We start from the raw sequence: 26,555 nt of genomic DNA, 5'->3' as shown, positions 1-26,555 counted from the left end.
AAATTCTTCACACACATGTAAGAGTCGAATTCGTCTAGCCCGAGAGGAAAAGGTCCCGCTAAAAAATTGGAAGTCAATGTCAAATTCCCCCACCATGATTTGGCGTATGTGCATAAGCAGCTTTTAATCCCCGGACGTTTCTGCATAGTGCATTTATGCATCTTCGCTCTATACTATCTGCATATTGGGGTTTCGATGCATAATCGATGTTTCCGGCATCAATTGCAATTCCATCATGCGGCTGGTATCCCTCTATTCGGGTGTCGTCTCACTATATTTGTTAATTCCGATATTAAAAACTATCTAACATCAAACTTATACATTGCCTAAATGTTTCCAGATACAGTCGGTCAGGCACTTATGCAGTTAGCCCAAAATCATCAGCCACAAAGGCCCCTCCAGAGCATGATAGCCCCTTCAATTCATGCTGTCAAGCCACACCATCATTTGATCCATATCAATTTTTAGTGAAAGCAAGCAAGTCTGCACGTAAACATCACGACGTATTTGCTGCTTTGGGAATCAGTAAAAGCGCGAAGCCCAGCGAAACAGTCAAGTTGGAGCGAGGAAGATATTCTTTCGTTAATTTAGCCGCCCAGAATGGCAATGCAGACAGACAACATCTACGTTCTCCCGGGAGATGAGATCGACCCTGCCCACATACCATCTCACCCGAAACATCCTCTGAGGTTAGGACCAGGCCTCCGGCATGTGCCCCCGAGTGACTTGTTCCCCACCATCGCCGGCCAGCTGGTCACCGATCGCAGGAAGAACATGATATGGGTCGAATCCAATGGCGGACGAGTACGTTTCTTGGACCTGCTTCATCTTGAACATATCTCACACTAACAAAAACTCTAGTATATCCCAGCCGTTGGCGATTTGGTCATTGGCTCAATCCACCATTCTGCAGCTGACTTCTTTTATGTCACTCTCTCAGATTACACATCGAATGCCACACTGCCACAGTTGGCCTTTGAGATGGCTTCCAAGAAGAACCGGCCCCAGCTACACTCGGGAGACCTGGTTTATGCCCGAGTAAGTCTCGCAAACAGACACATGGATCCGGAGCTGGAGTGCGTGTCACCAAGCACAGGAAAGGCCGAGGGTCTAGGCCCGTTATCAGAAGGCATGCTTTACAGCATTTCCTTGGGGATGGCGCGAAGACTCCTCATGCGCAAGTCTGCCGAGGAAGGCAAGGTTGTCGTATTGGATGAGCTCGGATCGGCCGGTCTTGCTTTCGAGACTGCAGTGGGCAGAAACGGCAAGATGTGGGTGAACAGCAAGGACATGAAGACAGTGCTTGTTGTTGGAAGGGCTGTCACAGAAACAGACGAGAAGAGCCTCACCGTGGACCAACAGAAGAAGCTGGTCCGCAAACTTGTCAAGGAAATGGCCTGAGTATTTGAAGGGAAGTAAACACCACCAAACGGTGCAGATGACGATATCCTTGAGAGCCGCCGGCTATGCTGAGAGACGCTTGGCCCCGAGCTTGCCTGCATTCCATCGACTCATAAGCCCGAGTCGTTTGTGCTGTGAGACGGCACCCTGTTATCAACGGTCTGCCAGCCCTCTCTGGCTCTGGCACGGGAACTACACGCATCTGAAGTAAGGTAGGCTAGGTCAGGAAAGCAGCTACATACCTTCGCCGTCGCCCTGGATAAATCCATTCCGCGACGATATGGTCTCCCTATTTCACCCACATCGAAACAGGTTTTGCAGCAAGAATTACAGCCGTCCGTGAGTGTCGCTCAGTACACTGCTTGTCTTTTCATATGGTTACGGCCTTAGTAGTAGCCATATTCGCACTGCGGGAAGCATCACTCGAAGCTAGACATGGATATGCCGGCTTGCAGCGTTTGGATGGTGGCATACAAAAGGAAGGACTGCAGACTACCAGTCCAGATATAGAAAAGACTGCAGCATGCATCTCCCCTAGTAATCAAATTCAATCGTACACTTGAGCATGGCTTCTTGGGCTCTTCACACCGAATACATACAAACATGTGTGTCTAGCCTTTCCGCGTGGGCTGCAGGTTAGTGGAGTCCGATCTAACGGCTGCTCTGTCAAGATTGAGTACTTGGTCAACTTTCGAAGTTGAAAAGGGCAATCCCGGCGCCATGGACAGCTCAGGACCTGATCACCGTCTACAGACGATACCGCTAGAGTAAGCCGGGGGAAAACATGGTTTTGCGTAACCTGGTAGTTCAGCAATCGGTGACTCAGCTAGCCGCCGACTGGTTGGAGATGGGATGGCTGGGCAACAGAACAAACGGCCGCGGGATGATGTGCGTGTAGTGGATGTGAGATGATTAGCAATATGCCTCGATATGATTGTTGTCTGCCGCGGGGATGCCTTCGTGGAATAGTCGCCTCGGCTTTGTGTTGCCATTCCATTCCACGTGGGGGCTGCTTCCTGCAGGTCTGCATTGACTGGACTTAGTATTTACAGCCGGGTCGTAGCTGCCAGTGATAATAGTCAAGTCGAGACAAAACAAAACAAAACTGCCAATCCCAAATCCAAGTTGATGAACAACCACCCAATAACAGATCCAGATAATCCACACCTTCAATTCGCTGCAGCCCGCATTTGCTGTTTTGGTAGCCCTTCAGACTTGGCCTCTTGCTTCGCTGGCAACAAACGCCTACACCACACTGCACCACGTCCCTCTGGCTGGTATCATGGCATAATCAACCGACTGTACGGCAAACATGGAAAATACGGCAAACATCACGTCTTTGCCTCCTGAGGTGGTCTTGGCCATCTGTGAGCATCTTTCGCTGTACGAATGTGTCCGGCTCGGGCTCACTTGCAAGTACATGCACTATTCCGTGGAGATCGACAGGGTCTGGCAGCGCGTCCGGTGCCACAGGCACGAGCAAGCCGGCAAGGGCACCGTCTACCGTGCCGATGTGGACGACGAAGATCGATGGAGTTTCTTGGAGGAGCTGGAGGTTGTGCTCATGGACCATGAGCTCTGCTACTACTGTCGCATCTTTCATCGGCGGGCCTTGCCTAAGACGCAGTCCCTCTGGCGGGCTTCGCCTGGCAAGAAGGGCACAGGCACGGAATGCGATGCGAAGGAAGTCATGTTCCCGCGTTGGGGGGTTGGAGATTGGGGAGTTGGGTTCCGCGACGTCCACGCCATCATGAGAAACCACCGTTTAGGCTCTGGGTTTGGAGTCCCTCTTTCGGAATTCTTCATCTCCACCGATTGGCTGTACGCAGATGCTTACACGGGGTTGCACAACGCCTCGAGATCCCCCTTCAAGTGTTTCAACAGCTACACCAAACTAGACCACGAGGCTACCATTATAAACGAGTGCCTGCTCGTCCATCGTGTCCAGCGCCTGTGGGTGCCCTTGCACCTTTCCGGCTCCGACGTCTTGGTTCGATACGGCCTGGGGAGCATCGCCAGAGACTTCAAGATCTGCTCTCACTACAACCCTTGCACCGAAGAGATGATCACCAACTTTGTCGGGCCAGTCCAAAGTGGTTACTGCTATGTCCTGGCCGCCGCCGCCACGCTTGGCACCGCCCAAAATCACCTGCCCCGCCAGATCAAGCGCTGCGACGATTGCCCAACCGAATATGAATTCACATACCACATGCACGAGGAGGATCGAAGTGTCGAGTTGGTGCTGGATGTATGGCAGAACTTTGGGAAATGTCTCGCACCCAAGGCGGCAGGCTGGCTCAACTGCTGGGGCCGATCGAATCCTCGTTTCGAGGCACCCGTCATGTCTAGAGAGCATCGCAACATATGGACCAGTTCTGACATAGCGTACGTGGGCGACGAGACGCTATTTCCGACCATCGCAGGTGCAAGCGCCGCAACCCACACCTCTGCAAGCAAAGTCCACGAACACTGGATGACCCTGAAGGAATCTACCCTGGCCACCCTTTCCGAGGGAAGGGTCTGTCCTCCTCTCGTTCCTCATATGCCACGCCGCCAACTGGAAGATCTGAAGGAAAGCATTTTGAAGGCTCGCTGTCAATCGGGTCCTTTTTTCCCTCAAGCGTTCCCAATCAGCTTCATCAGCATCAGCGATAGAACTGTGCCAGTAGCGTACACACACACGGGGTAAACTTGTCGATGATAATGTACCTACACTTGTATTAAGAATGTGGAATTTTGTTCTGATTCTTTTTTTTATTGTTTGTTAGATAATCTCGCCCAGTTCGTTGACCTTTTCTCAAGCCGTTTTAATTTTCTTTCTAATTTTTGTTTTGCATAATCTTCTACTGTTGATTATAACCCGTGACAAGATGGTAGTATACCACAGGGTTCCTTATCGAAAAGCCAGTCCTGGGATAGATTCAAATGACTATGAAATGGCCGCAGGCTGGCTATGGAAACCTCCAGGACATATATACCTATCCGAAGTGACGAAACTACGGAGTGGTGAGACGAAGATTACATATGAGTGGGAAGAACTAATAGCCAAGGACTGTGGTATCCGTCCTTGCTGCTAGTCGGTGGTGACTCTGGTGCAAATCATTTTCGCCTTCAAGAAGGGGCGACCAGCGCATCGAGGGACAAGTGCAAGTTCATGCCATTCATCATTTTTGAGTCTTTTCCATATTTCGTTCTTGATATCGCCTTGCAAATACAAGAGCCGTCCTCAACACAGCACGTCCACTACTTGCCACCAACAACCGCTTCTTTAGAATCCAGTTTCTGATTAACCAGTCAAACATACTCGCCACTCAGCTCACGAGATATTGGGTATCGGACCACAAAGCTCGTTCAAGTCATCGAATCTATACTATCGACGCCGACTGACAATTCCCAAGTCACACAGTTCTGCTTTCTCTTCTTTGTTTTGGCTGTCCGTACAAGGCAGCCTCCTTCTCCTCCAGCTTCACCATCGGTTTGCCGTGTTATTGATGTAGGCGGTACGTCAAGAGAGGAGCCGTCTCCATCCCGACCTGCAAGAAGATACTCGGGCTGGAGCAGAGACCCATCCGGTGCCGTGAGTGCCAAGCGGAAGGCATCGCAACTGGGGCAGGGCATGAGTGATAGGGGAGGGGGTGGGAAACACAGGCCGGCCTGGGATCGATGAGTTAGTTCATATACGCAGGTAGAAAGGTGACGATATTCGGACGCTTGTTTGCTTGCTTGTCTTTACGACGATAAGACTGATGATGGTATGAATGCCCAGAGGTGCAATAAGAAGTTGGCAGTTGGACAGTAAGTAACCGGTCTCGTCGGGTTTGCGTACGGTAGGCATGCGGGGAGCATCAAAGAGGTCCGATCAGCTCACGAAACCCGCTTGTAACGAATTATATATGCTTACTGGCTGCCGAGTGGAATGACAGCCACACCCGGTGGATTGGGATGTTTGGATATGTATAGCTACTGCCGACAAGTATGCCACGCACTGCGATACGACGTATGCTTATGTCGGTTGACGTACCCGGCTTAGCTTGGCCAGAACGATTTCGATATCTCCATATGTTGTTACTCCTTCGTCGTCCCCAGTCCTCATGCGCTTCTGCTTCTGTCTACCTGCGTGCCGCCACCACATACCTTCTAAATCCTGGCGGCATGTCACTTTCAGCTATATGCAGCATACTTGTGAGCCAAAAATGGGTTTAAATACGGAGTGTTCTGCCTGATGCCACCAAGACCGGCATACAATGTGTGTCATCTAGCCCCCGTGTTATTCCACGCTTCCTCTCATCAGGTACGTCACACAACGATTGCCTACCCACCTCCCGAGATAGATCGTACAAGCACCACGAGATGGTTGCCAAGAAACGGGAGATGTTAGTGCTGATATCGGGGGGCCAATATGCATCTTTTGATAATACATACCCATTATGGAAGACCATTAAGCAATGGCTTACGGCTTAGGGAAGTAAGAACCCTTTCAGCTGAATTAAATCAATGACTATCCCCATGGTCGAGGAGAGACACAACGTTACTGCATGGTACTTATCCTACGCAGCCTCACGAAGAAGTTCCCAAATCAAAGGAGCGCCTCAGACTGTCATATCACCCAGAGTGCAGCAGACATGTGGTACACAAAAAAATTCATTGCTCAAACTAGGGAATCAGGTAACGACAACTCAGCGCGTGGGTGCCTTCTGCCGGCTTCCCAGAATAGATTCCCAGATAGAACCTTCTCCCATCTCCAGTCCATACATATAGTCTGATCAATGCAAATCATCGCACAAGGGGATTCTCCACCACCCTTTAGAGCTGTCCGACCTGATCTTAACACAAGATAAAGGTCACCAACACGATAGAGCGGCCACAGGTTCATCCGTCCTTATGCTGCTCAAACGAGAACGCGACTGGTATCCGCATGTTTGCGTGCTTGCTGTATGCTATGACAGCACGGGAGCTTCGATGTAGACAAAAGACAATGAATAATAAAGGCAACGCATAATAGAAGCACGTGAGTGGTGATACAGGCGTAAGAGTACAGGTAGGTGTTGTGAAGGAGGGGAAGGGGGGTTATGGCGAAGCTGAATTGTTCAAGACATGATATGTGTTGTATCTTCTTCATGGCCCTTATATGCCAGGTTCTCAATGCCATCGGGTACTTCGCCGTTTTCGATTGCTCTTTCTCTCTCAGTAGGGCTGTCAATGGACTCTGGGCGGATGTAACGCGCTGTTAGAGCAAAGCGTAGCTTGCCCTTGGGCGTTACTTCGTGCTGTTCTGCATTAGTATAACATGCTATAATAGATGAGGTTTTGGACAAGACATGCATACCTCATAGTCGCGGTGGATGTCTGTTCCATGCATTATAACGATGTCGCCGTGCTTGAGTACAAACGAGAGGACACTGGGCTTGTCACCGCTCTTTGCATTGCCAGCTTGGCCAAGAGTCGACTTTCGTTTCGGACGGAAGCGCATCAAAGCCGGCGACCCGAGTGATAGCGTGGCAACGGTAGGACCCAATTCCTTCTCCCCGTCATCGTGATAGCTGATCTTAGACCCCTCGAAATATCCGAGGGCCAGAAGCTCGTTGAATTTCTCCGACTTCAGACTCATTGACTTGTCTGAATAGTCCGTCGCTAGCCCATCGACATCCTTCGGGAGCCCGTCAATGAAATTAGGCAATTCAGTAATTCCGAGAGACTGTGACCAGTCCAACTGAGCTAAGCATTTCAAAATAGTATCAGGTGCATGTTTGAATGCAACCGAGTCGACGAAGACGCCGAACTTATAGAATGCTCCCTAAAACCCCGTGTTAGCCCCACCAAGAGAAGTTCCGAGTAAGTGAAGAGAAAGGAGACCACTTACGTAGTTGAATGCGAAATGTGAAGTCAGCTCCTCTCGACGACTGCCTTTAGCCCTTGCCGGATTTCGTCTGAGCTTGAGTTCCTTGTTTTGCATTGCATGGTATAAGTCATCCGGACCATTTGGTAGAGCGCACGTCTCCGGGGTCGCTCGGAAGACGCTGGCAACTCCACCCACAAGGCCCTCCGAGTTTGGGAAGGCGTACATGTCGATGATATAGCCTCCCCTGGAAATAGCCAAGTGTGATATCGACTCGTCTTGAGTACACCCAACTTGGCGGCGAGAGCTCATGGCTGCATACTCTCTTTCCACTTCCGTCAGTGGGTAGTTGTTGAAGGCGACGCTATGTCGGAAGCCACACTCTTCGCTCGTGTTTTCGCAGGCCCATCCCCACCAATGCACACGCCGGCTACAAAAGTTGCAGTCTGGACAGACAATGCCTCTCTTAAACTCAGCCTCCGTACCAAAGCTTGTCTTGTTTGCTTCAGGCAAGCCAGGAATAGCCTGCGGAAGCGGGATAAAGCCTTGGTCAGAATGGCGCTCAAGAAGGAAGGCCTCGGTATACATCAGCTCATCCGGATTGACGGAGCGGCCAAATTCGAAGTGGCCTTCACAAGACATAGAGAGGCATGTCCAACCTTCAGTATAGATCGTCTTGCTGTAGTTGCCACACACAGCACATGACTTCCCGTCGCACTCATACGCACCGACAGGGATTGTCACCGACTCGCAACCGGCGGGCATCCACCACGACTTTTCTGTCAGATCGATTTTCTCCAGTCGGACCATGTACTCAGACACCAGGCTACCATCAGCTGCTTCCGTTTTTTCCGCCCATACGTATGTCACCTGGAAAAACCCCATCAAGCAGAAATTGCGAGGAGGTTTGACAGGGTAACTGGGGTTCTTCGAGCCTATTTCACACTGTCAGTTCATCACTGTTGAACTTCCTCGCGCGTACTCTTACCAATGATAACGGAGACTGGCCGCTTATTCTCGAGTGCATCTGTCACCCGTTTGTGCTTTCGGCAGTTCTCGTCTTGGTTCTTTGTTCGGAGCATTCGCCCAGTTGCCGCATCGAATTCTCTTCCACCGCCGCTATAAAGCAAATTTAGCTAACTGGACACTGGACATGGAACAATACCATAATCTGTGTACTCACATGGCGGTGACAATGACGCTGTCTGTGATTACGTCATGAGACGAAGCTTCACCGTCGATGACCATGCCCTTTATGATGTTATTTGCGGTATGAAAACATCCTTCATGATTCTTGTTGAATGGCAGCGCATCTGCCATTTGAGCGCGCTTGTCGGCGAACGCAAGTGGTTTACCGCACGCCTCAGGTTTGGCCGCATGGATTCCATTGTCGTCAAGAGACACCCCTTGAGCTATCTCGGGTTTGGCCATGAGGACTCCGTTGTCGTCACAAGGCACCCCTTGAGCTATCTTGGCCGTATCTTCTTGACGCCAGCCTGATGGAGACAGTGAGGGGCTGGGCTCCTGCAGCGTCGCAACAGGACTATGAGCTCCAGTACGACGTCGCTTGGTTGTGATCACAGGTCCTAGCCCAGAAAGCTGTCGCTTTGATGCTGAATCATCCATCTTTTTCAGCTGCTAATACCGTCAGTTAAAACGCGATTTCGAGGCAGACAACAACAGACAAGGGCCAGCTAACACCAAATTGCAAGCGCAAACAAGGGGCAAGGAATGTCATGGTCATATATTCAACCGCTCGAAGGTCCCTGCCTGTGGGGACAGCGATACGCGATTGCGTTCGCGGCGGCAGGGGCGACTGGGACTATGTCGAGGGCAAAGGAAGCAATCATAACGGCACCCGTTCGTGTTCACGCGGCGGTAGGACGAGAACGCCGCGAGAATGCGATCGAATGCTTCTCGTTCGACGGCGGTAGGGGTGAAAAGGACGGTGACGGGGCGAGGGCAGTGAGGGTAACGAAGACGAGCGCGTGCATCAATGGCGACAAGGGCCCAACTTTGGTGCGCGCGATATAGCGACGCAGTGTTTACGACAAAAAGGAGAGAGACGCGTATAACCTACCTTGACGAACTTGCCTGGATTTGCGCGATGTTCAATGTTGGGCGGCAGAAGGAGAGAATGTCGTCAAAAGGGGGCGCAGAGTAAGACGAGGATTATATGGAGTGGTAAGAGAAGGATATGTGTGTTATGTGTTGTGGTGTGGTTGTGGCCGTGGGTTGGCGGATGGGCTGGTTGGTGATGTTATGTGCAAAGACTTGGGGGACAAGCAAGTCTCCTGCGGAATAATATTTACTGTAGGGGACAGACGCTTCGCTGCCAGTGTTTACGCCGTACTAGCTAGCGCTGTCATAATGATCTGAAATGATGGTCTGTTGTGAGAAGAAATGATGGATCATTGCCAACATCTCATATTCAAGGAAGGCATAAGGTGCTCCTCAGTGTTTCCCCTGATCGGCCCAAACGGTAAGTATATCACCAAGTAACTACCCCGCGGCTGGCACAAATGGTTATTAATCGCTCGTCATGGGAAGGCAATATTTGGTAGATATTACTGTAAGTATGTATCTAAGGAAGGCACGAAGCTTCTTGTCAGCTATCACTCCTTCGTATTGGGCCAAGGTGCGCGTGTGCAGAGGATATCTGCACCTTGATTTGGACGACGCCTCAAGTGCCTTCCCCGCGGTCATATGATAGGACGCGCGATGAAGCTTGTTAAGAAGGAACGGGCCACATATGTTGTTATAACAAAGGAAGTCGCGAGGCTACTACGGCACCATTCAATATAAGGCGTTGGCGGTACGGCCACTCTCCACCCCTCGGAGACCAGATAGACTCATCTTGACTACGAGGAGATAGTATTCAGTAGTCATGTTGCTATATTCAAATTAGGAACATAGAGGAAGGCGCGAGGCCCTTTGTCGGTATACATGGAAGCTGTGAGGGAAGGTGCAGAGAGTACATTGATACAATCCACGCTGGTTCTGGCGATGGCCAACGCAAGCTGCTATATTGAATAGTAGCTTCACATTGCTAGAAATAATACACAATATAACGGTTCATTTCATGGAGTGAATTGAGTGAGATTGATAGAACATTTGTTGTTGTCGTTGTTGTCGTTGTTGTGTTATATTACTCATTGCTGGCTGACTACAAGATATTCAAAAGGAAGGAGGCAAACCATAGTAAACACAGTTGTTAGCGCGTGAAAACACTGCACTGCAGCACACATCAGAACCACCACAGTGTTTTTCCCCTGGGAGATGGCCAATAACGGAAAGCATGGTATGTTTGGCCATGAGTTGCTTGGACAGAACGCGGGAGCGAAGTTGTTGGACTTCCAAGAACTGTTGGTCGATACAACAGGAGTTGTCTGAGAGAAGGTAGATCTGAGAGCGGCTTATTGGGTTCAGATCTGAAGCATTCGTACTGCCTGTATGCACCCATTGCTTTACAGAAAAACGAGTCAAGTCGAGAGCAATCCGCGGCGAGCTGCGGAAGGCGGAATTTGGTACGGAGAATATGCATCGTACTTACCATCTACATGGCACATATATGCCAGCATGGGCTTGCCAATTTTCTCTGTCTTTCGCCAGAGGACATGTCAATCATATTACCTGTGTTCTATGCCAAGGACTCGGGAACCCAATAGCCACCCCAGAGACACAAGCACGGCTTTGTCCTATCATGCTCGATATTCGAACCCAACCTCCTCGTCCCGGAGGCAAATATGTCTCCCCCTTGGGCAAGCGATCCTTGCTTGGTAGGTGGTGACTACGAGGTTGCAATATCTTATTCATTCAGCTGGCTATGATCGTTACAGAGTAAACTCTGTTGGCGGCGGCAGCCCGCCAACCGCCTGTAGCGAGACGTCGTTATTTTCCTCGGTGTGACCCGGCGTTCTGGTAACCCATATCGATGATCTCCCGTCGTTCTTTTTGAAGACAGGGGTTCCAGCACTAATGGATAGATACACAGATCGTCTGTACCTTCGTGAAAGCTCCATTTGCGATGGACTTATACCACGCGCTCCTGGTACAACATACATAGCTAGTGCTGATTCGAGGGAGTGTTTGCCTTGTATTATCCTACTATGTGCGACCTGCCAGACAGGGTTTTGGCCTCTTTCTTCACTCTTCGCTACACAGCGAAGAAAATTCGTTCAATGAGTGTACCACAGCTACCATCGCCGTCGGCTCAACACCATATGGGGACAGCTAGCCATCACAGGGTATTGAGCTCGACCAAAATGGCACGTCGTGCAGAGAAAGTGATCACAATAAGATTGCAGGCTTGCGATCTTCAGCTGAGCTTGAGAAAGTCAGTTGCTGAGGTTGTGTTGGACCTAGGGCGGGCACAGTCTGAGCTTAGGGAGTCTGTCGTCCTCAGAGCACGGTAGCAGGCGTGAAACAAATGGTGGGAACTGTGGATGAGGCGGTCGGGTTTTTTTTCTTACGATGGGCCACTTTGGTCTTTTGACTTTCTTCCCATAGCCTACAGTCAGGCAGTGGCTGGGGGTCCTCTGCGTGGAGCTTGTTGTCAACCCCTGTCATCAGTGCGTACATGCTATACGGCCTATACGTATGTAGCCCATGTCAAGCATTGCACATCCAAAGGACATGTAATAATAGTACTCCTGGCGAAGGTGAAGATATCATGCCGATAAGGAACGCTCCAGATAGAGCAAGGTTGACTGACGATGGGATCCTAGAGTGGCAGGTAGAAGGCGACCATAAGGGGTCCTGCCTGATGCGAAAGATGAGTGTCGTGAGTGAAATCATGTAGGGCAGTCAACATATGTGTTACGCAGGAGGGGTGCTGAGGAGGGGGTGGGCTCCGTATGTCCGTAAGGGTGGACTGTGTGGCCTCTGAGAAGTAGGAAGCTGCCCCCCTTACATTACTATGTATATACATGCATACCTCGTGGCACCCACGAGGAAAAGGACGTTGTCAGCTCGAATGCCAACCCGATCCATTTGTTTCAGAATTTTAGGCCCGTTCGCACAGAGGTTATAGTACTATCGACGCTCAGTGGGTCTATACCCCCCTGCTGGAGACGAATGCGGTATACTGATCCGCTCTTGTACGTGCAGTAGTCAAGCAGCAAGCGAAATCGACTTTCCTATTGGAGTTGGTCTTAGCCACCCATCCTTTATCTATTGTATCATTTAGCCGAGGGGCAGCTGCATCAGATACTCACTACTCTTAACCGAGACCTCCTCTATCCCTGACACGCTTGACACTTGGGTGCTCGAGCACATAACAGGAGATGCACATGGCTCGCCAGGGTTCCAGAGGGCTAAGGCCATCTATAAGCAAGTATACTCTTCCAAGAGCGAATAAGGCCGTCCTGTGGATGAGCTAGGTAGGTTAATTAGGCAAGGGGACCCGAGGCATGAGCGTCACATCACAGATTGAAACCACCCAGGTGAACGGTTACATAGCCGAAACCGATAGATCATATAAGAATCCGACGGGGTGTCTCCTGGGACTGTGAGATCCTGTGGTTCCAGGGCTGACTGGATCGATTGATTTCCGCAGTGTTAACTGCCACCCCATGTGAAGAAAGCGTGTCTCGAGGAGGCTGAATTCATCTTAATACTCCTGCTGTCTTACTTGGACGTCTTCAAGCTGGACTTGAAGCACGACACTATGCGGCTATTAAATCTGGTGGGCTGGGCTGCTGTTGTCCTCGGCGCAGCAGCACGGAACGAGTCGAAGGCTTTCAGCCACCTAGAGTCAACAAGGGCAGCTCCCGCGACAGAGCTTCTTGGCCAGCTTTCTCAATGCGCTGTAAGCCATGTCATTTTGCCGTTGGTAGTGTACTGTTGGGCGTTCTCCACGACTGACAAATCCGCTTGTTTACAGCTCAAATGCATCATCCAAGAAGCCCCAAAGGTGGGATGTGGTTTCCTCGACGTCGAGTGTCAATGCGCCAGCAAGCCCCTGTACGGCTTCCTGGCCGAGTGTGTCATCAACGACTGTACCATCTCGGAAGCGATCGGGCTCGCCAAGGTCGACGCGAAGCAATGCCACCGGCCGACCGAGACTCGGCAGCACATGATCGCCGGTATCTCCATCGCGTCCGCCGTCGTCATCCTCAGCGCCTACGTCCTACGGATGGTATCCAGGTTGGGCATCACCAGATACTGTTGGTGGGATGACTTATTCCACACTATCTCCATTGGCTTCGTCATACCTATGACAGTTTTTGCCAACCTGAGTAAGTTTCGTCGGGAGAGTTGACTTCGTGCCAATTTTACTAACCATGCCTCGCAGTGGCTACCCATGGATTCGGAAAACACTTGTTCCAAATCGAACCCGAAGATGCTCCCAAACTGTGGGCATGGTGTGAGTAGCCAGCGGAGCAGAGGCTATATTCGTTCGTGGGCGGACACTGACACCCCAGATCACCAGTCTATATCTGCCAGATCCTCTGGGCCTTCAATATTCTTGCCCTCAAGATTTCAATCCTGTGCCTCTACCTGCGTCTGTTTCCCGGCAGGCGTTTCCGCCATGTCTGCGCCGCCGCCCTCGCGTTGCTGACCGTGTCCTCGCTACTCCTGATCGCGCTCGACGTCTTCCAATGCAACCCCGTCTCGGCCGCCTGGACGCTGCAGCACGGCGAGGCCCAATGCCTGGACCTCACCGCCGTGGCGCTCGCCAACGCGATCGTCAACATCATCACCGAAGTCGCCATTCTGGTCATTCCGCTACCGATCCTCGTGAAGTTGAAGCTGTCGTTGCGGCAGAAGGTCGAGGTCATCGGGCTGCTAAGCTTGGGCACTCTGTGAGTTTACGCTTTCGTTTATCCGTGCGTGAGTAAACGAAGCAAGGACAATCGCTGATACGCCACAGGGTCGTGTTAGTAGCCGTGCTCAGGATCCCCTCTCTGCAGACCCTCAAGAGCCTCACCGACGCCACCTACACCAACGCGCCCGTCTTCGTGTGGACGTGCATCGAGGCCATGGTCGCGCATCTGTGCGTGGCGGCGCCGGCCATCAAGCTGCTGTTCGTGTCGGTCAAGACCCGGGTCAACACGTCCCTCACAAGCGGCGCGCTCGGGTACCAGAGCTTTGGTGGGAAGGGGGACGAGAGCTCCAAGGTGAGCACCGTGTGCCGCAAGGGGTCATTAACGGCGAGAGGAGGAGGAGCAGTAGGAGGAGGACGACAACAACAACAACAACATAAGAGGCTGAACCACAAGAAGGAGCAGGGGCAGGGAATGGACGAGGATTATGAGATGATGAACAACCAGCAACGACAACAGGCAGGCCGCATCCAGCGGGAAACGCAAATCGAGAGAACGAGCGAACCGAAAATTTATCAGCACGTACGCGATACTTCCTGGCTGGTTTGATCTTTGGACTCCCCAATAACTAAATACATATAAAGAGATATGCTCCATAATCCGGGGCGGCCCCGCCCTGTTGCCGTCTCTATGGGATTCGAAGATCCTCGCGTCGGGCTTGACCGCATATGCAACATTGACATACCTGTGGTCAACTTTGTCGAAGGCTTCACAAATTATATCGGTATCTATAATCTCTTTCGTATAGGGGATGGAGTCCTAGCAAATGCAGAAAAGGCCGGATTGGGAAGATTGGATCTAGACATGACAGGCCAGATACCCCTAGACCCCCCTAGGTTTCCGTTGCCAACCAAATGGGGCCGAGAGCAAGGTCGGATTCAAAGGGAGCATAGGGTAATGTGGACGACTCCTGTGATTACTGCAAATCGATGGACGTGCCGATACTCGTTCTCGAGCAGCAGAGCGACGAACAATTCATGGCCAACAAGTAAGTGGCGAGGTGATTGGAGGCAAAGTAGAAGGACGAATGGTTTGGCGGGTACGGCGTCAAGGCGTCAACCGTCCAACGGTCCTCGACGGCCTTCAGTGACCCCGAACAGCGCCATATCATGGGTTACACCGCTATTGAATAAGGAAAGAGGTGGTGCTATTTATACTACTGGTGCAGAGAAGGGTGTCATTCATAAAAGTTCCTGAGCATTCGCCCGCCTTCCTACATAAGCAAAAGTGGATGGGAAACTGCAAGAGCTTGAATTCAGGGAGATTCACGGATGGGACGTAGCAGACCTCGTCCAGCCAGACATTGTCGGGTCTTGGACAGGAAAGAGAGTAGAGAGAAAGGCAGTCTGTGCCTGTTAGAGGAAGCAGACTTCCGCCGCTGCCACACTAAATCGCCGGATCCTACTAATCAGTTCTAGACACCGCACCATTGTTGACATAAACAATGTTACATAATGGCCTCACCTCACCGATGCCTAATCTTCTACCAGCAAGCGACTTCATGTGTTCCCCCAGCCTGCGAGAAGGGAAACGCGTGTGCTTGTTTTGTTTCTACAACAGCCATACGATTTCAGTCCGACATTGATACGTCCTCAATCGGTGCGTCATTGACGAATTCTCGAAACAAAACCATTTCCTCAAAACTGTTGGCCAAGTTCTCCACTCTAGCCGCTTCAGGGTCCGACATGGCCAGTTCAAGATCTCCCATAAAGGTAGCCCTGATAGTGCCTTCGCTTTGCAAATCTGTCAGGCCTCTTTCCTTCAACTCCATAAGCAGTCCCCGAGCTTCTTTGATGGTGATATCTGACTTGCGTAGCATCATGGTCAGGAGACTAGTGCCAATCGCTTCAGATACCCGGAATGGTCGGTTCAGGCTTTCGTAGCTGTATATGCAAAGGAGAAAGTACGCTCGCCAGTCCACATCCTTGGAGACGAGCGCTGCGTTGGCCACATACGTGAGGGCCGTGTGCCATAGAATCGTGTACGCTGACGATTCGTACCTAGTACGATAATCGATTATGAGGTGCTTAAGCTGTTCGACCGATGTGTCAAAGGCAGCCTGTGGCGAACACTGCCTTGCCGAGAAGGTCCTCAGTCTGGCATGCCTCAATCCCGGCTCCTTAATAAAGGGCCGGAATAAGTCGAGTACCACCGCATGAATCCAGATACTACATCATTCAGCTTTGATTCATGGCCCACTACCACCATGGGAGGAGCGAGAGCGACAGTTGGAACAAAACATACTGAATCACCACCACATGATGTGGATTGCCCTCTCCGCGAGCCATTTCAACGGGCATATTCCGAATCCAGGCCAGGAGCTCGCGGTACTTCATTTCGGCGAAGTCGAGCTCCGATTGTTCTTTTACCTTATCTCTCTTGTCATTGTGTGTCAGGGTGAACCCATGCACAATACGCCACAGTTGGCAGACAAATGTGAACGTTGTGCCCATATATGCCGGAAAGCAGCGTTTTGGTGACACGGGAATCTCTTCGCTCGATGAATCGGCATCTATCGGAGTGCCTGAGCCGGTTGGAACGCTGCCAGGCATAAGCAAGACCGGCGGAGACTTAGGATGTGCAATACCTGGCTGGCGGTAAAACATGGCAGTCAGGCTTGGCGAACTGTAAGTAACGTATCTGTAATTTTGGGTCCCAGTCTCTACTTACACGCTCCAGTTGAAGATACCCCAGGCAGCGAACGACGTAGCGCTCTGGTCGTCTACCGACATCTCACGTTGGTCCTGCCCCATTGCATCCTCTCTGCCAAACAGTCTCAGCCGCTCCCCCATGTTAACGGCTTCTGCGAGGTATTCCAAACAGGCGTGGTATTTGCCGTGGCCCATAAAGGCAAGACTCAAGAGCTGGGCTCCAGCCATGTTTAGAAGCGTATCCGTGTGTTTGACCTCGAACCACAGGCGCTCGGCTTCTACGCAGAAAGACCGGGCATGCCTGTTCACCCCCTTATCGATGGCACTATACATTTGCTATAAGAGCCGGTCAGTGTGGTTTTACTCATAACACCCATCTTTTCACATACGGTGCCCCAGTACAACAATGCGTTTACCAGCAGAGAGGAGCAAAACCTTGTTCGCTGGGCGATCAAATCGGATACGAAGAGATCTGGGTCAAACGTTCCCAGCAACGGATGATCTGTCTTCAGGTACAAAGATATGATGCGCGCAGCGAGCTCGTTGCTGACTTGTACGGTTGTCCAGGCCGCAATATGCAGCCTGGACAATCGATCGTCGCAAAAGTCTCTCGCGATGGGGAGCGAGTCTCCCGGGGCGCCATGGATGCGATAGAGTTTGACAGCTGAATCAGCATCAATGTCGAATGTTTCTCTGGTGTTTGAGGGGTCTCGAACTTCGAATGGGCTGGAGAAGTTAAGCACTGCCGTTTGGCTGGGATTAGGACGAGTAGGTTACCCGGGAGGCTAGAAGAGGCCTACTTGCCGTTGGAAGGATAGTTCGGTGGGATGAGAGGCATTGACAGAACGAAGTAAATTGCTCTCTTGCAGAGCGGTGACAGAAATGGGCTGTATCATGGGGTATGCTATCGGGTGGCGTGCCATCAACTCGATTTCTAGGGGAGACTGTGTGGGTATCTGGTCTCGGGGGATATTGGAATCGGATGGCCGACGGGCCCCCCTGGACCGCTCTTGATGACCGAAAGCGCAGCGGCGCAATTGCCGTCGTTGGCCCTGAGAACTCTCAAGACATCAAAGGCACGATGCTCGGGCAGCCACTTGAGCAGCTCGAGCATCTCATGCGATTCTTCGCCAAGGTCCTTCCTCGCGCTGTAGGTGCAGTCGGTAGTCCGCTTTCGACAGGGACCACAAGTTGGCCGTCGGCCATCGCACTTGTCCAGGGGTCAGTTCTGCCACAATTCGATACAAGACCAAAGGTAGAGAGACCAGTGGAAAACAGCAGTTTCCAACGAGGAGAGAAGGGGTGGGCCTACTCGGGTCTTCTTGACACGGCAAGAATTACAAGCTATCTGGGTGCCGATGCGCTTGCGCTTGTTGGCTTCATCTTGGGCATTCCCGGAGGAGGAGGACTGGTCGGCATCGTTTCGGGGGCCAGAAGCGGGCAGGAGTGAAACATATTTCCTCGGTAACATAATTCTGAAGTTGTCGAGGAACCAAACATCGGTAGACGGAGAAGTGGTGCCTCGCTTGGTGGTTTGAGGCAGACCTGATCCAATTCAATTCGATGGAGCAGTTTCACCAATAATAAAGGATCACAGAAGCGGCGACGGCGGCAGCAGCAGCAGCCGCAGCAACAATACCGGCCACAGCTATCACACACGAAGAATAACAAATACCTGAGTCCAAGCAGGAAACAATGCTAGCCCGGGCGCTGATTGGCTGGATCGCCGCTCGGTTAGGCGTCCGAAGGTCTCCAGCGCTGGCTTTACTAGCTTAAGCAGAGAAAGCCCGGTCGTCTTGAGAGACATAGCCTGAGCTGTCTGTACCTGGCTAGCTGGCCATAATCCAGTACAGTGCTAACCGAGCTGCCGATCTATGGAGGGTTTGTTCGATGCTTACAAGGCGTGGCATACGAGGCACGAAGCCCGGGACAAATCTAATCTGCAGTATAGTACCGTGATACGTGTATTGCTCCTGCAACAAACACCGGAAGTCAACGGCCAAGGACCAGCGAGGCAATCAATGCCTGATGACAAACCCGCATCGTGATCTGGGAAAGGCTTCAATGCTGAGGTGGCGAGGGACGGACAGTATGTGATACTGTACAGTACCGTCTGGCACTGTCTGTACCCAGTACTCTCTTGCCTCTGCCACTTACATCTCTTAGAGGCCAGAAACTTTGATGTTTTGGTTGCCTACCTTTGCGATCACCAAGTTCAGTCTTCCATCATCAGACGAAAGCCCCGCTGCCACTATTACTACACGGGCATAAATCCGACTTTATTTCCTTTGCTTGCTTATGCGAAGCAAGAGATCGCCCCATTTACTCCATCCCTCGACCGCCTGTTTCTGCTGCACCTGTGTTACCAGTTACTTCTCAACCTGGAGAGTCTCGGATTCAATCAGCCAATAATCGGCAATTGCTCAGTTCGTTGACAATCTCCTCTGTCTAGAACGGTCGCCCCCTAACCTCGCCCATTTCTTTGATGCCCATTGCTTCTTCATCCGGCTGCCGACTTCATGTAGCCGTCTTAAAGTGACACAGTGACAACATATTTCTCAACAGCCCTGGAGCCTCTAGCTATTATTCTGCCAGAGTCCATGGATCTCGGTTGTGGGTACACATCTGTAACTCCCCGACTAACTATAGGTCTAGAGGTACAGCACATAGCGCTGGCACCCTGGACCCCAGGATAATATGGGAGAGCCAGGCACTGATGGTGGGAAAGCCCCGGATCTACTGCCCATCTGCCGGATGGCCCTTCGCGAACGGCCTGTCATAATCTATTGGATCGCAGCCTGCCGCGACCTTGTACCGTGATACATATAGGCTTGGTATTTGTCCCCAACGACCTGGTTGAGCGCCCTCGCCGGTTGTCGTTACCTCCACCAGTCTCCCAAAACAAAACAAAGCCCTTCTCTCTGCTGATCCGAAATCTGCTCTCGCCCAGGTTCTGACGGACAATGGCAGGTGCTTCCCAGCACGCAATGGAAAGAATTGACATGACCAGTCCAGGCTTCAGGTTTCAGGTCCCGTAGCCTTGAGGCAACTATCATCTTCACTGAATTACAATAGTTTCGAGGGCCTCGCGCGACGACACGCACACAACCGAACACAGACTCAGATACTCGATATGGTGTTAAGGACAACGCTCCGATGCACAATGTGCCCGACACTGTAGGGCAAGTTGGGGCTACGTTGCATCTGATCTGACCTTAGGTCCACTCGGAAACTACAAGCCACCAGTTGCCAGGTCGTCGAAGCCAGCCGAACGATACGGCACAGTCGTGGCCGGCCAGTCTAAATAGGTACACTCGGACCTGTTTTCCGAGCCTAAACAAGCCCCGTGATTGGCCAGCGCTCATGCGGATGTCTCCCTGTCTGTCCTGTTCCGAGTAATTTAGAAAAGCATCCGTCGATCAGCTCTCGATCAGCTCTGAACATACGATGCCTGCGAGCCGTCTTTGGTGGCTGGATTTGCGACAAGGGAGGAAGATGGGGGCTCCAATGGTATGCCGCACTGTATCAGCAGTCACCCTGCTCCTAGTACTATCTCATCTGCCGCAGCTCAGTTCGGTCTTCACGGTATGCGTGGTAGTCATAGGCTTATTTGGTCTTGAGCTATCAGTCTTTCGAATTATGGCGGCATGGCCTCTTCCTAACATTTGCTGGGGTTCAAATTCTAAACAAACTCAACATGACCGACCAAAATTCAGGAAGCATTGCCCAATCTAGACAACCGGCCGCCTACAAGCAGGCAATCCGACCAAGCACACCGAGTACGATTCCCAATAAGCCAAACAGTCGCGATCATGTCATTGTTGCCCATCCCAGATACTATTGATCGACGCCCTCTACTGCGAGCTACGCGGTTCCAAATAGCCATGGTGGACAACACCAGCACCAGACTCTACCACCATCTCCAGCCCCCTTCCTCTTCAAACAACCATAGGCGGATCCGTATGTGACCTCCGAAAGGAAAAGAAAAAAGAGAAGCCTTACATACTTGCAGCAAACTCACATCACCCTTAGGCTCCTTTCGCAATCGAACGCGAAGTTTTCCTTTCGAGTGTTGACCAGCTCTGAAGTTCCAATTTACAATCCGATTGATACGCAAATCCCGTTGCAGACGGTATTTTGGGCAATCCGCAAATCGCAAGTACTTGTCGATTGCCTCTGGTAATATTGCTTTTTGTCTGTTTTTAAGTGGCATCCTCCGCGTGGTGATGCCCCCTTTTACCTGAACTGACCAGAATTATACCTACATCTTACCTACTATACCGACCGAGCTTCAACTCTGGAACTAGATCCCGTCGGTATTTACCCACTACGACTCCTCATTCTCAACTTTGGCAACAACGCCGACCGACACTCGATGATCTGGCGATTCGAAAAAGAAACAATGCATAGTGTCAAGCCATCACTGGCAGATGTTGCACCCAACCAACATCCGAGCAAAACCCAAGGAAAATCCCAGAATAAACAAATGGCCCTTTGGGATACAAGAGATGGTGTACAAACTCCAAGTGTCATACTTGCTTTGTGCGAGAGTACAAAACTCGGTGCTACCACGATCAAATGCGCTTGGAGCATTTGCCCACATCGCAAGAATAAGCGAGCAAATGGTAAATATGTAGGCATGCCGGAATCCAGCATCAAATGGTGGGAGAGTGAAGCCCGGAGCTACAGGCAGGTGTATGTCTATTTCGCTCGTACGCCAACCGTTCGTCCCTAGAATTTGTTTGAGTGCCAATTCCGGGGATAGTTACTCCTCGTGATGTGAACTGCCACGCGCTCGTTCCTGCTAAGGCCGGATCCCGTAAGGCTTAGACTACGTGGAAAACGCTTCTTTCGTGTTGGAATATGGGCAAGTGCATTGTGTCTATGAAAAAGGGGATTGGCCGAGTGGCTTGAGCGTACGGATGAGCCAGCCAAGAGACGAAAACAGAGAATGATTCGCCAGTTTTGAGTAGGGAGGCATGTGTTCCCCAAACCTTACCGACTGTTTGTATCGCCAGGGCACCATAAACAGGATGTCCTCAACGCCAATTGTTTTCGAAAAAATATGTCCAATCGTTCCATATCAAGACTTACCAGTGTCGCCTTACGTGGAAGCTTGTATCACGGGGCCCAATTGCGTCTCAAGGTAGCCGCCCCAGCCCTTGGCGTAAGAGATCGTCCACCCAGTACCCGCGAATCTTCCTCTCGCCTCAGTTACGATCAGAAAGCTCGACGTGGACATTCCCAAAGAACCCAGGTGTTCTATCCCCTTCAATGTGCTTACCGGTGGGTCTCGTTTCGTTGCCCCTATCCTCTATGGGCTGCACAGGGGACGTTCTATACAGACGTAAGTGAGCCGGCAGTAGAGACGCACTAAAAGTAAAGTCCCCATTATCATGAATGAAACCTTTTGAACCCATCATGTTACCAATGACGTAGATGAGCTTGTCATTTGTTCGGGGCGGTCGCCCTCAATGGTTCATCGGCACTTCACGCTGGTCTAAGGAGCACGAGTCCCTGCGGTCCGCTGCGCTGCGCTGAGTGACCGCTGGGTCTTTTCTTGTAGACCCGCCACCTGAGATCAGAACTGTTTCATATTGTTGTTCCTATACTCTGCTATATGTAGAGATAATAGGGAATAGATGTCTAGTCCTTATGATCACTTTCTTTGGCGTTTACATGCCGCTTATCATTCGCCTCACCCTGCTCTCCTCGCGACAATGCCAACTCTGCTTCGCAGACGACAAATGGTATGTCCCAGCAAGTCCCTTGCTAAAGCTTTGCTCATTATCAACGACAAACTCGAACATGTCCTGTTGATATATCATTTAAACATATGTAAGTGATCCCAGGTAGAGCCCCGGCTGTAATGGCTGGCTCGCTGGAGTGGTTGTGGGCTAGGAGTGCGGAACACACGTACCCCATTAGCAGTCATGCTCGTAGAATATCCCAGTCTTCAACACCATGCGGCTCCGTCGCCCCAACAGCATCCGAAGCGGCCGTGGTACTTCGTCCGCAGGAGCAGTCACTGCAAAAGAGATGTGTCGTTCGTTATCGGGAATGGAGGTTACGGAAAAGGGGCTGGTTCGAGTATAAGAACCCATCGTAATTAAAAAGTGTGGTTATATCCTTAGCCACTCTGGACCAAGTGGAATTGATCCAGGCTATCGAATCGGAGCGTGGCCATGTATGCAGTAGATCGGGAGCGCTGCTTGTGACCGCATACTGGAGGTCGCCCTTCGATTCGTCGTCGCCCTTCCCGTTCAAGGTAAGATTTACAGGTGGGTTCATGTCAAGGCATGTGTATCAGCTCCGGAGGTCGTGGGTGAAGAGACTACCCAAAGTCGGGATTCGTTTGGAAAAATTAGGAATATTTCTCGATTGACCAATCGGCTCTGCTCTGCCGGCACTTCTTCCTGACCTGCTATCTACAATGCTAGAGTACACGTATGAAATGGAAGAATGAATTGTCGCAGCGGGACGTCTATAGTACGGAGAGATCGCCGAATTTTTCCTGAATTGCAATTTAGCACCAAATGACAGGGTTGGAAGCGGTGAAATAAAACATACCTTGTAGCCAGGAACGTTCCAGCGACCCTTGGAAACCAGCTTGGAGGTCTTCTCGTCGATCGAGGGCTCGGCAGCAGCGACCTCGTCCTGTAGTGTTTCACAAATTGATCAGTTGAATAGCTCTTATCCCTGTTTATCCGGCCCCTCACAGCACAAGCGGGAGGTGGGACGGCAGGGGCAACGACAGCACGTACCACAGTGAGCTCGTCGAAAGGTCGGGCCTGCTCGATGTTCTGCAGCGTCTTCTCGAGGTCCTTCAGCTCGAGGTCGACCTTCTCCTTGGTAGCCTCGGCATTCTTGACGGCCTCAACCTCGAAGGTCTCGATGGCCTTGAGCTGGCGCGACAAGTCGTAGCTCGCGGGCTTGAACTCCTTGAAGCGCTTCTCAATCTCGTCGATGACGGCCTGGTTCTTCAGGACGCCGCGGTAGTGGGCGAAGTCGACGGTGGTGGCCTGCTCGCCAAGGACCTGGACCTTGCGGCGGGCGTTCTCGTTGCGTTGCTTGAAAGCCTGGAGGGAGGCGACCGTCTGGCCACGCAGGCCGAGGGAAGAGGTCACTTTAGCCCAGTCGAGCTTGAGGGCGGCGCTTCGCTGTTCGGAAGGGAAGAGGGAAAATTAGCTCATGACTGCCATGCCGGACACGAATTTGTTGAGAGGTGCCGGCGATTCAATTGAGAGGTGATAGGAGGTCGGACTGCCGCGTAGAGCAAATACGCCCTTCAATTGGCCAGGGGGACTTACTGCTGCCATTTTGGTGATGGTATGTGAGGTTTGGAGTGGAGAGATTGAAGCGATTCACATTCGTCGTTGCTTGCTGGCTTTGCCGAAGAGTCGAAGGTTTGCGAGGAGCTCCACCTGCTTTCGCAGATTGTGGGTGCCTCAGGCATTCAACAGCAGCCACACTCTCTCCTTCCTAGAATAGCCGACCCCGGCCCGGACCTCACCCAAGGGCCAAGATTAGGTAAGCAGATCTGGATCGAGCAGCAGGTGGACATGCAACTCACAATACCACAGCAGCAATTCAAGAGATGCAGCTGATTCCCAGCTACGCAGAACAGAGGCTCGATACACGTCAAATAGACAAACGTTTCCGCATTGGACTGCAGCTCCATGTACTTACAATGTCAACGACTTGGAATGGAGTCCCCCATAGTGGAAAGAAGGCAAAGAAGCTTCGCTGTAGAACATGATTTATTGTTGGTTCATATTTCTCATGGCACTCAAGGTATTGAAGTATAGAATACATGGAGCAGTCCTCCCGTTGTTTTATTTCCCAAGCGAGAATTTTCCTGGTCGTCTGCATCTAAAGACTCAACAATCGAGGCCCTAGCCTTGTCTCCCAAGTCTTTACCCATTCCGGAACGCCCTTAAACGCTGAGAGCCATGATAGAATTGACAATATCGTTGTCGTTCTCCTTGAGGGCGTTGATAGCCTTCTTGCGGGAGACGTTGGCCTGGGTCATCACCAGCTCAATGTCCTTATCCTCAAGGCCTTCGGCATCGACCTCCTCGTCGTCATCCTCCTCCTCTTCCTCCTTCTTCTCCTCGCCCTCCACAGCCTTGCCGTGGTCGTGGCCGGCGTGGTCGTGACCGGCGTGGTCGTGCTCACCACCGGCCTGGGCGAGCTGCTGAGCAGCAGCCTGCTGGGCGGCGGAGTTCAGGTCCTCAATCTTGGCCTCACCGAAGACGCTGGACAGATAATTAGCCTAAGCACCCATAAATGGCCAGATAATTGAAGTACTCACATGTAGGTGTTGCTGTTAGGGGACTTGTAGACCTCGGGGCTGTTGATGACGAAGAGGATCTAAAGCGAGCACTTCGTCAGCAATGATCCACTAGAGCATGGACGTTTTCCAGTCGCCGCACAACACTGAGGAACGATTGGTAAAATCAACCATTTTTCAGGTCAAGGCCAACTCTTGCCAATTCGAGCTCTCAGAGACCAGCGGCCGCCATGAAATAGGTGGCTTTTTTTGCACGAGCGCTTTGAGCGTAGTAGCACTCACGTTCTTGGGGCGACGGAGGGTCACACGGGTGATGCCGCCGATACGCTTGAGCTGAAGCTTCTCGATGGCCTTGCGAGCCTTCTTCTCGTTGCGGGAGTGGATGACCTGGGTCGAGCCCTGGGGGCCGCTCTCGTCACCGGCCTCGATCTCAGAGTCGGAGCTGTCATCCTCCTCGTCGACCTGAGGACGGTTCTGGGGCTCCTCGTCGGGGAGTTCTTCGACACGGGGGTTGGCCATATTTGCTGCTGTGGTAGGGAGTGATGATCAGCTTTTTAGTGTCTCGTTTTGGGGGTTTTGCTCAACTGAATTTCGAGCTGGAAATTGCCGGACACACAGACTTGGCGATTGCGCAGGGCAAAAAAGGCTTATAGCTAGGCCAAAAACCAGAGCTACCCCCTCAAGTCGCAAACACGCAGAAACAACACACAAACACGCCGTTGCCTTACAATTTAAATGTTCCTGGGGACTGTCGACCAAAAAATGCTATAACGTACCTACTTCGAACTGAAGATATCTTGCAAGTGACTTAGCGGGGTTGATTCGTTCGACGGGTCGGGGATTGGCTGCTTCGAATTCCTCAAGAGAAAAGTTGTGAGTAGGGTTCAATTTGGCACAGAATGGCCTGTGCACCCCCTCCCCCCAAATTGCATAATCATTTCTTCATCGTCATTTATGCAAATGACTACGCGCATAACTTTTGAGCAATTTCTCAGCATCCATCCATTCATAGCCTGTTTGAATCATCTGGCTTCTGCTCGTACCTGAGTATGTAGTACAAGCCTACCAAATCTCCATGTACTGATACAGATGCTCTCTCTCTCCGGGGTAAGACTGGGCCTACGTACACGATACGGAGGTAGCTGCAATTACGGCCTACTAATCGATTGCCGGCTATATCAGTGTCTCCTTCACTGAACCATAGAGAGCTGGCTACGCGTACTTACTTACGGAATCCATCGCGTGCCAAATATTGGTTTACTGGATGCGGTCATCTTCAGGGGAATAGGAGTGGCGACATGAGAAAGAAGGACCGTAGAAGCATCAATATTTGCATCGAAGAAAGCATCAAAGTGCTTGATTATCTCGTAAGATAATTCTCTATCGGACATTAAAACCCAGTCCGCTCATATCCCTTAAGACCAAAAAATGCATTGCAGTGTTCTTTTTGGTTGTGTGAATTTCCCTATCATTTGACGCCGGTCACCTTATGAGATGCTGTGACGTACAGGTCTTTCCCAAACGAAGCAAAGGAACCCAGCAACCCC

At 51.4% G+C, this 26,555-nt stretch overlaps 7 protein-coding genes across 7 annotated transcripts; 3 read left to right on the top strand and 4 right to left on the bottom strand.

Annotated features, from left to right (window-relative positions):
- Positions 1-600: 600 nt before the first annotated feature.
- Positions 601-1,401, top strand: PG998_012531 (exosome complex component RRP40; the record flags this gene model as incomplete). Its single annotated transcript, XM_066879347.1, has 2 exons — positions 601-804; positions 862-1,401. 2 exons carry the CDS (start codon positions 601-603, stop codon positions 1,399-1,401), a joined length of 744 nt encoding a protein of 247 aa, XP_066725731.1.
- A 1,312-nt stretch (positions 1,402-2,713) lies between these two features.
- PG998_012530 (uncharacterized protein) lies at positions 2,714-4,090 on the top strand (the record flags this gene model as incomplete). Its single annotated transcript, XM_066879346.1, has 1 exon — positions 2,714-4,090. The coding sequence occupies one exon, from the start codon at positions 2,714-2,716 to the stop codon at positions 4,088-4,090; it is 1,377 nt and encodes a 458-aa protein (XP_066725730.1).
- A 2,398-nt stretch (positions 4,091-6,488) lies between these two features.
- On the bottom strand, positions 6,489-8,668 carry PG998_012529 (uncharacterized protein; the record flags this gene model as incomplete). The annotated part of the gene is made up of 5 exons (XM_066879345.1): positions 6,489-6,668; positions 6,728-7,195; positions 7,262-8,172; positions 8,226-8,356; positions 8,421-8,668. The coding sequence occupies 5 exons, from the start codon at positions 8,666-8,668 to the stop codon at positions 6,489-6,491; spliced, it is 1,938 nt and encodes a 645-aa protein (XP_066725729.1).
- A 4,237-nt stretch (positions 8,669-12,905) lies between these two features.
- On the top strand, positions 12,906-14,613 carry PG998_012528 (uncharacterized protein; the record flags this gene model as incomplete). Its single annotated transcript, XM_066879344.1, has 5 exons — positions 12,906-13,046; positions 13,122-13,476; positions 13,533-13,604; positions 13,671-14,043; positions 14,112-14,613. The coding sequence occupies 5 exons, from the start codon at positions 12,906-12,908 to the stop codon at positions 14,611-14,613; spliced, it is 1,443 nt and encodes a 480-aa protein (XP_066725728.1).
- Positions 14,614-15,634: 1,021 nt separating this feature from the next.
- On the bottom strand, positions 15,635-18,186 carry PG998_012527 (uncharacterized protein; the record flags this gene model as incomplete). The annotated part of the gene is made up of 6 exons (XM_066879343.1): positions 15,635-16,064; positions 16,309-16,689; positions 16,735-17,051; positions 17,105-17,457; positions 17,661-17,925; positions 18,028-18,186. 6 exons carry the CDS (start codon positions 18,184-18,186, stop codon positions 15,635-15,637), a joined length of 1,905 nt encoding a protein of 634 aa, XP_066725727.1.
- Positions 18,187-23,199: 5,013 nt separating this feature from the next.
- Positions 23,200-24,034, bottom strand: PG998_012526 (ATP synthase subunit D; the record flags this gene model as incomplete). The annotated part of the gene is made up of 4 exons (XM_066879342.1): positions 23,200-23,229; positions 23,286-23,372; positions 23,480-23,875; positions 24,026-24,034. 4 exons carry the CDS (start codon positions 24,032-24,034, stop codon positions 23,200-23,202), a joined length of 522 nt encoding a protein of 173 aa, XP_066725726.1.
- Positions 24,035-24,651: 617 nt separating this feature from the next.
- PG998_012525 (nascent polypeptide-associated complex subunit alpha) lies at positions 24,652-25,527 on the bottom strand (the record flags this gene model as incomplete). Its single annotated transcript, XM_066879341.1, has 3 exons — positions 24,652-24,973; positions 25,030-25,088; positions 25,291-25,527. 3 exons carry the CDS (start codon positions 25,525-25,527, stop codon positions 24,652-24,654), a joined length of 618 nt encoding a protein of 205 aa, XP_066725725.1.
- Positions 25,528-26,555: the final 1,028 nt, after the last annotated feature.

Source organism: Apiospora kogelbergensis (genome assembly GCF_038363985.1).
Source record: "Apiospora kogelbergensis strain CBS 113332 chromosome Unknown utg000008l_segment0_segment0, whole genome shotgun sequence".
In the NCBI taxonomy this organism is placed as follows: Eukaryota; Fungi; Ascomycota; class Sordariomycetes; order Amphisphaeriales; family Apiosporaceae; genus Apiospora; species Apiospora kogelbergensis.
The sequence above is the reverse complement of the archived record's forward strand: the minus strand, read 5'-3'. Positions and strand labels throughout refer to the sequence as shown.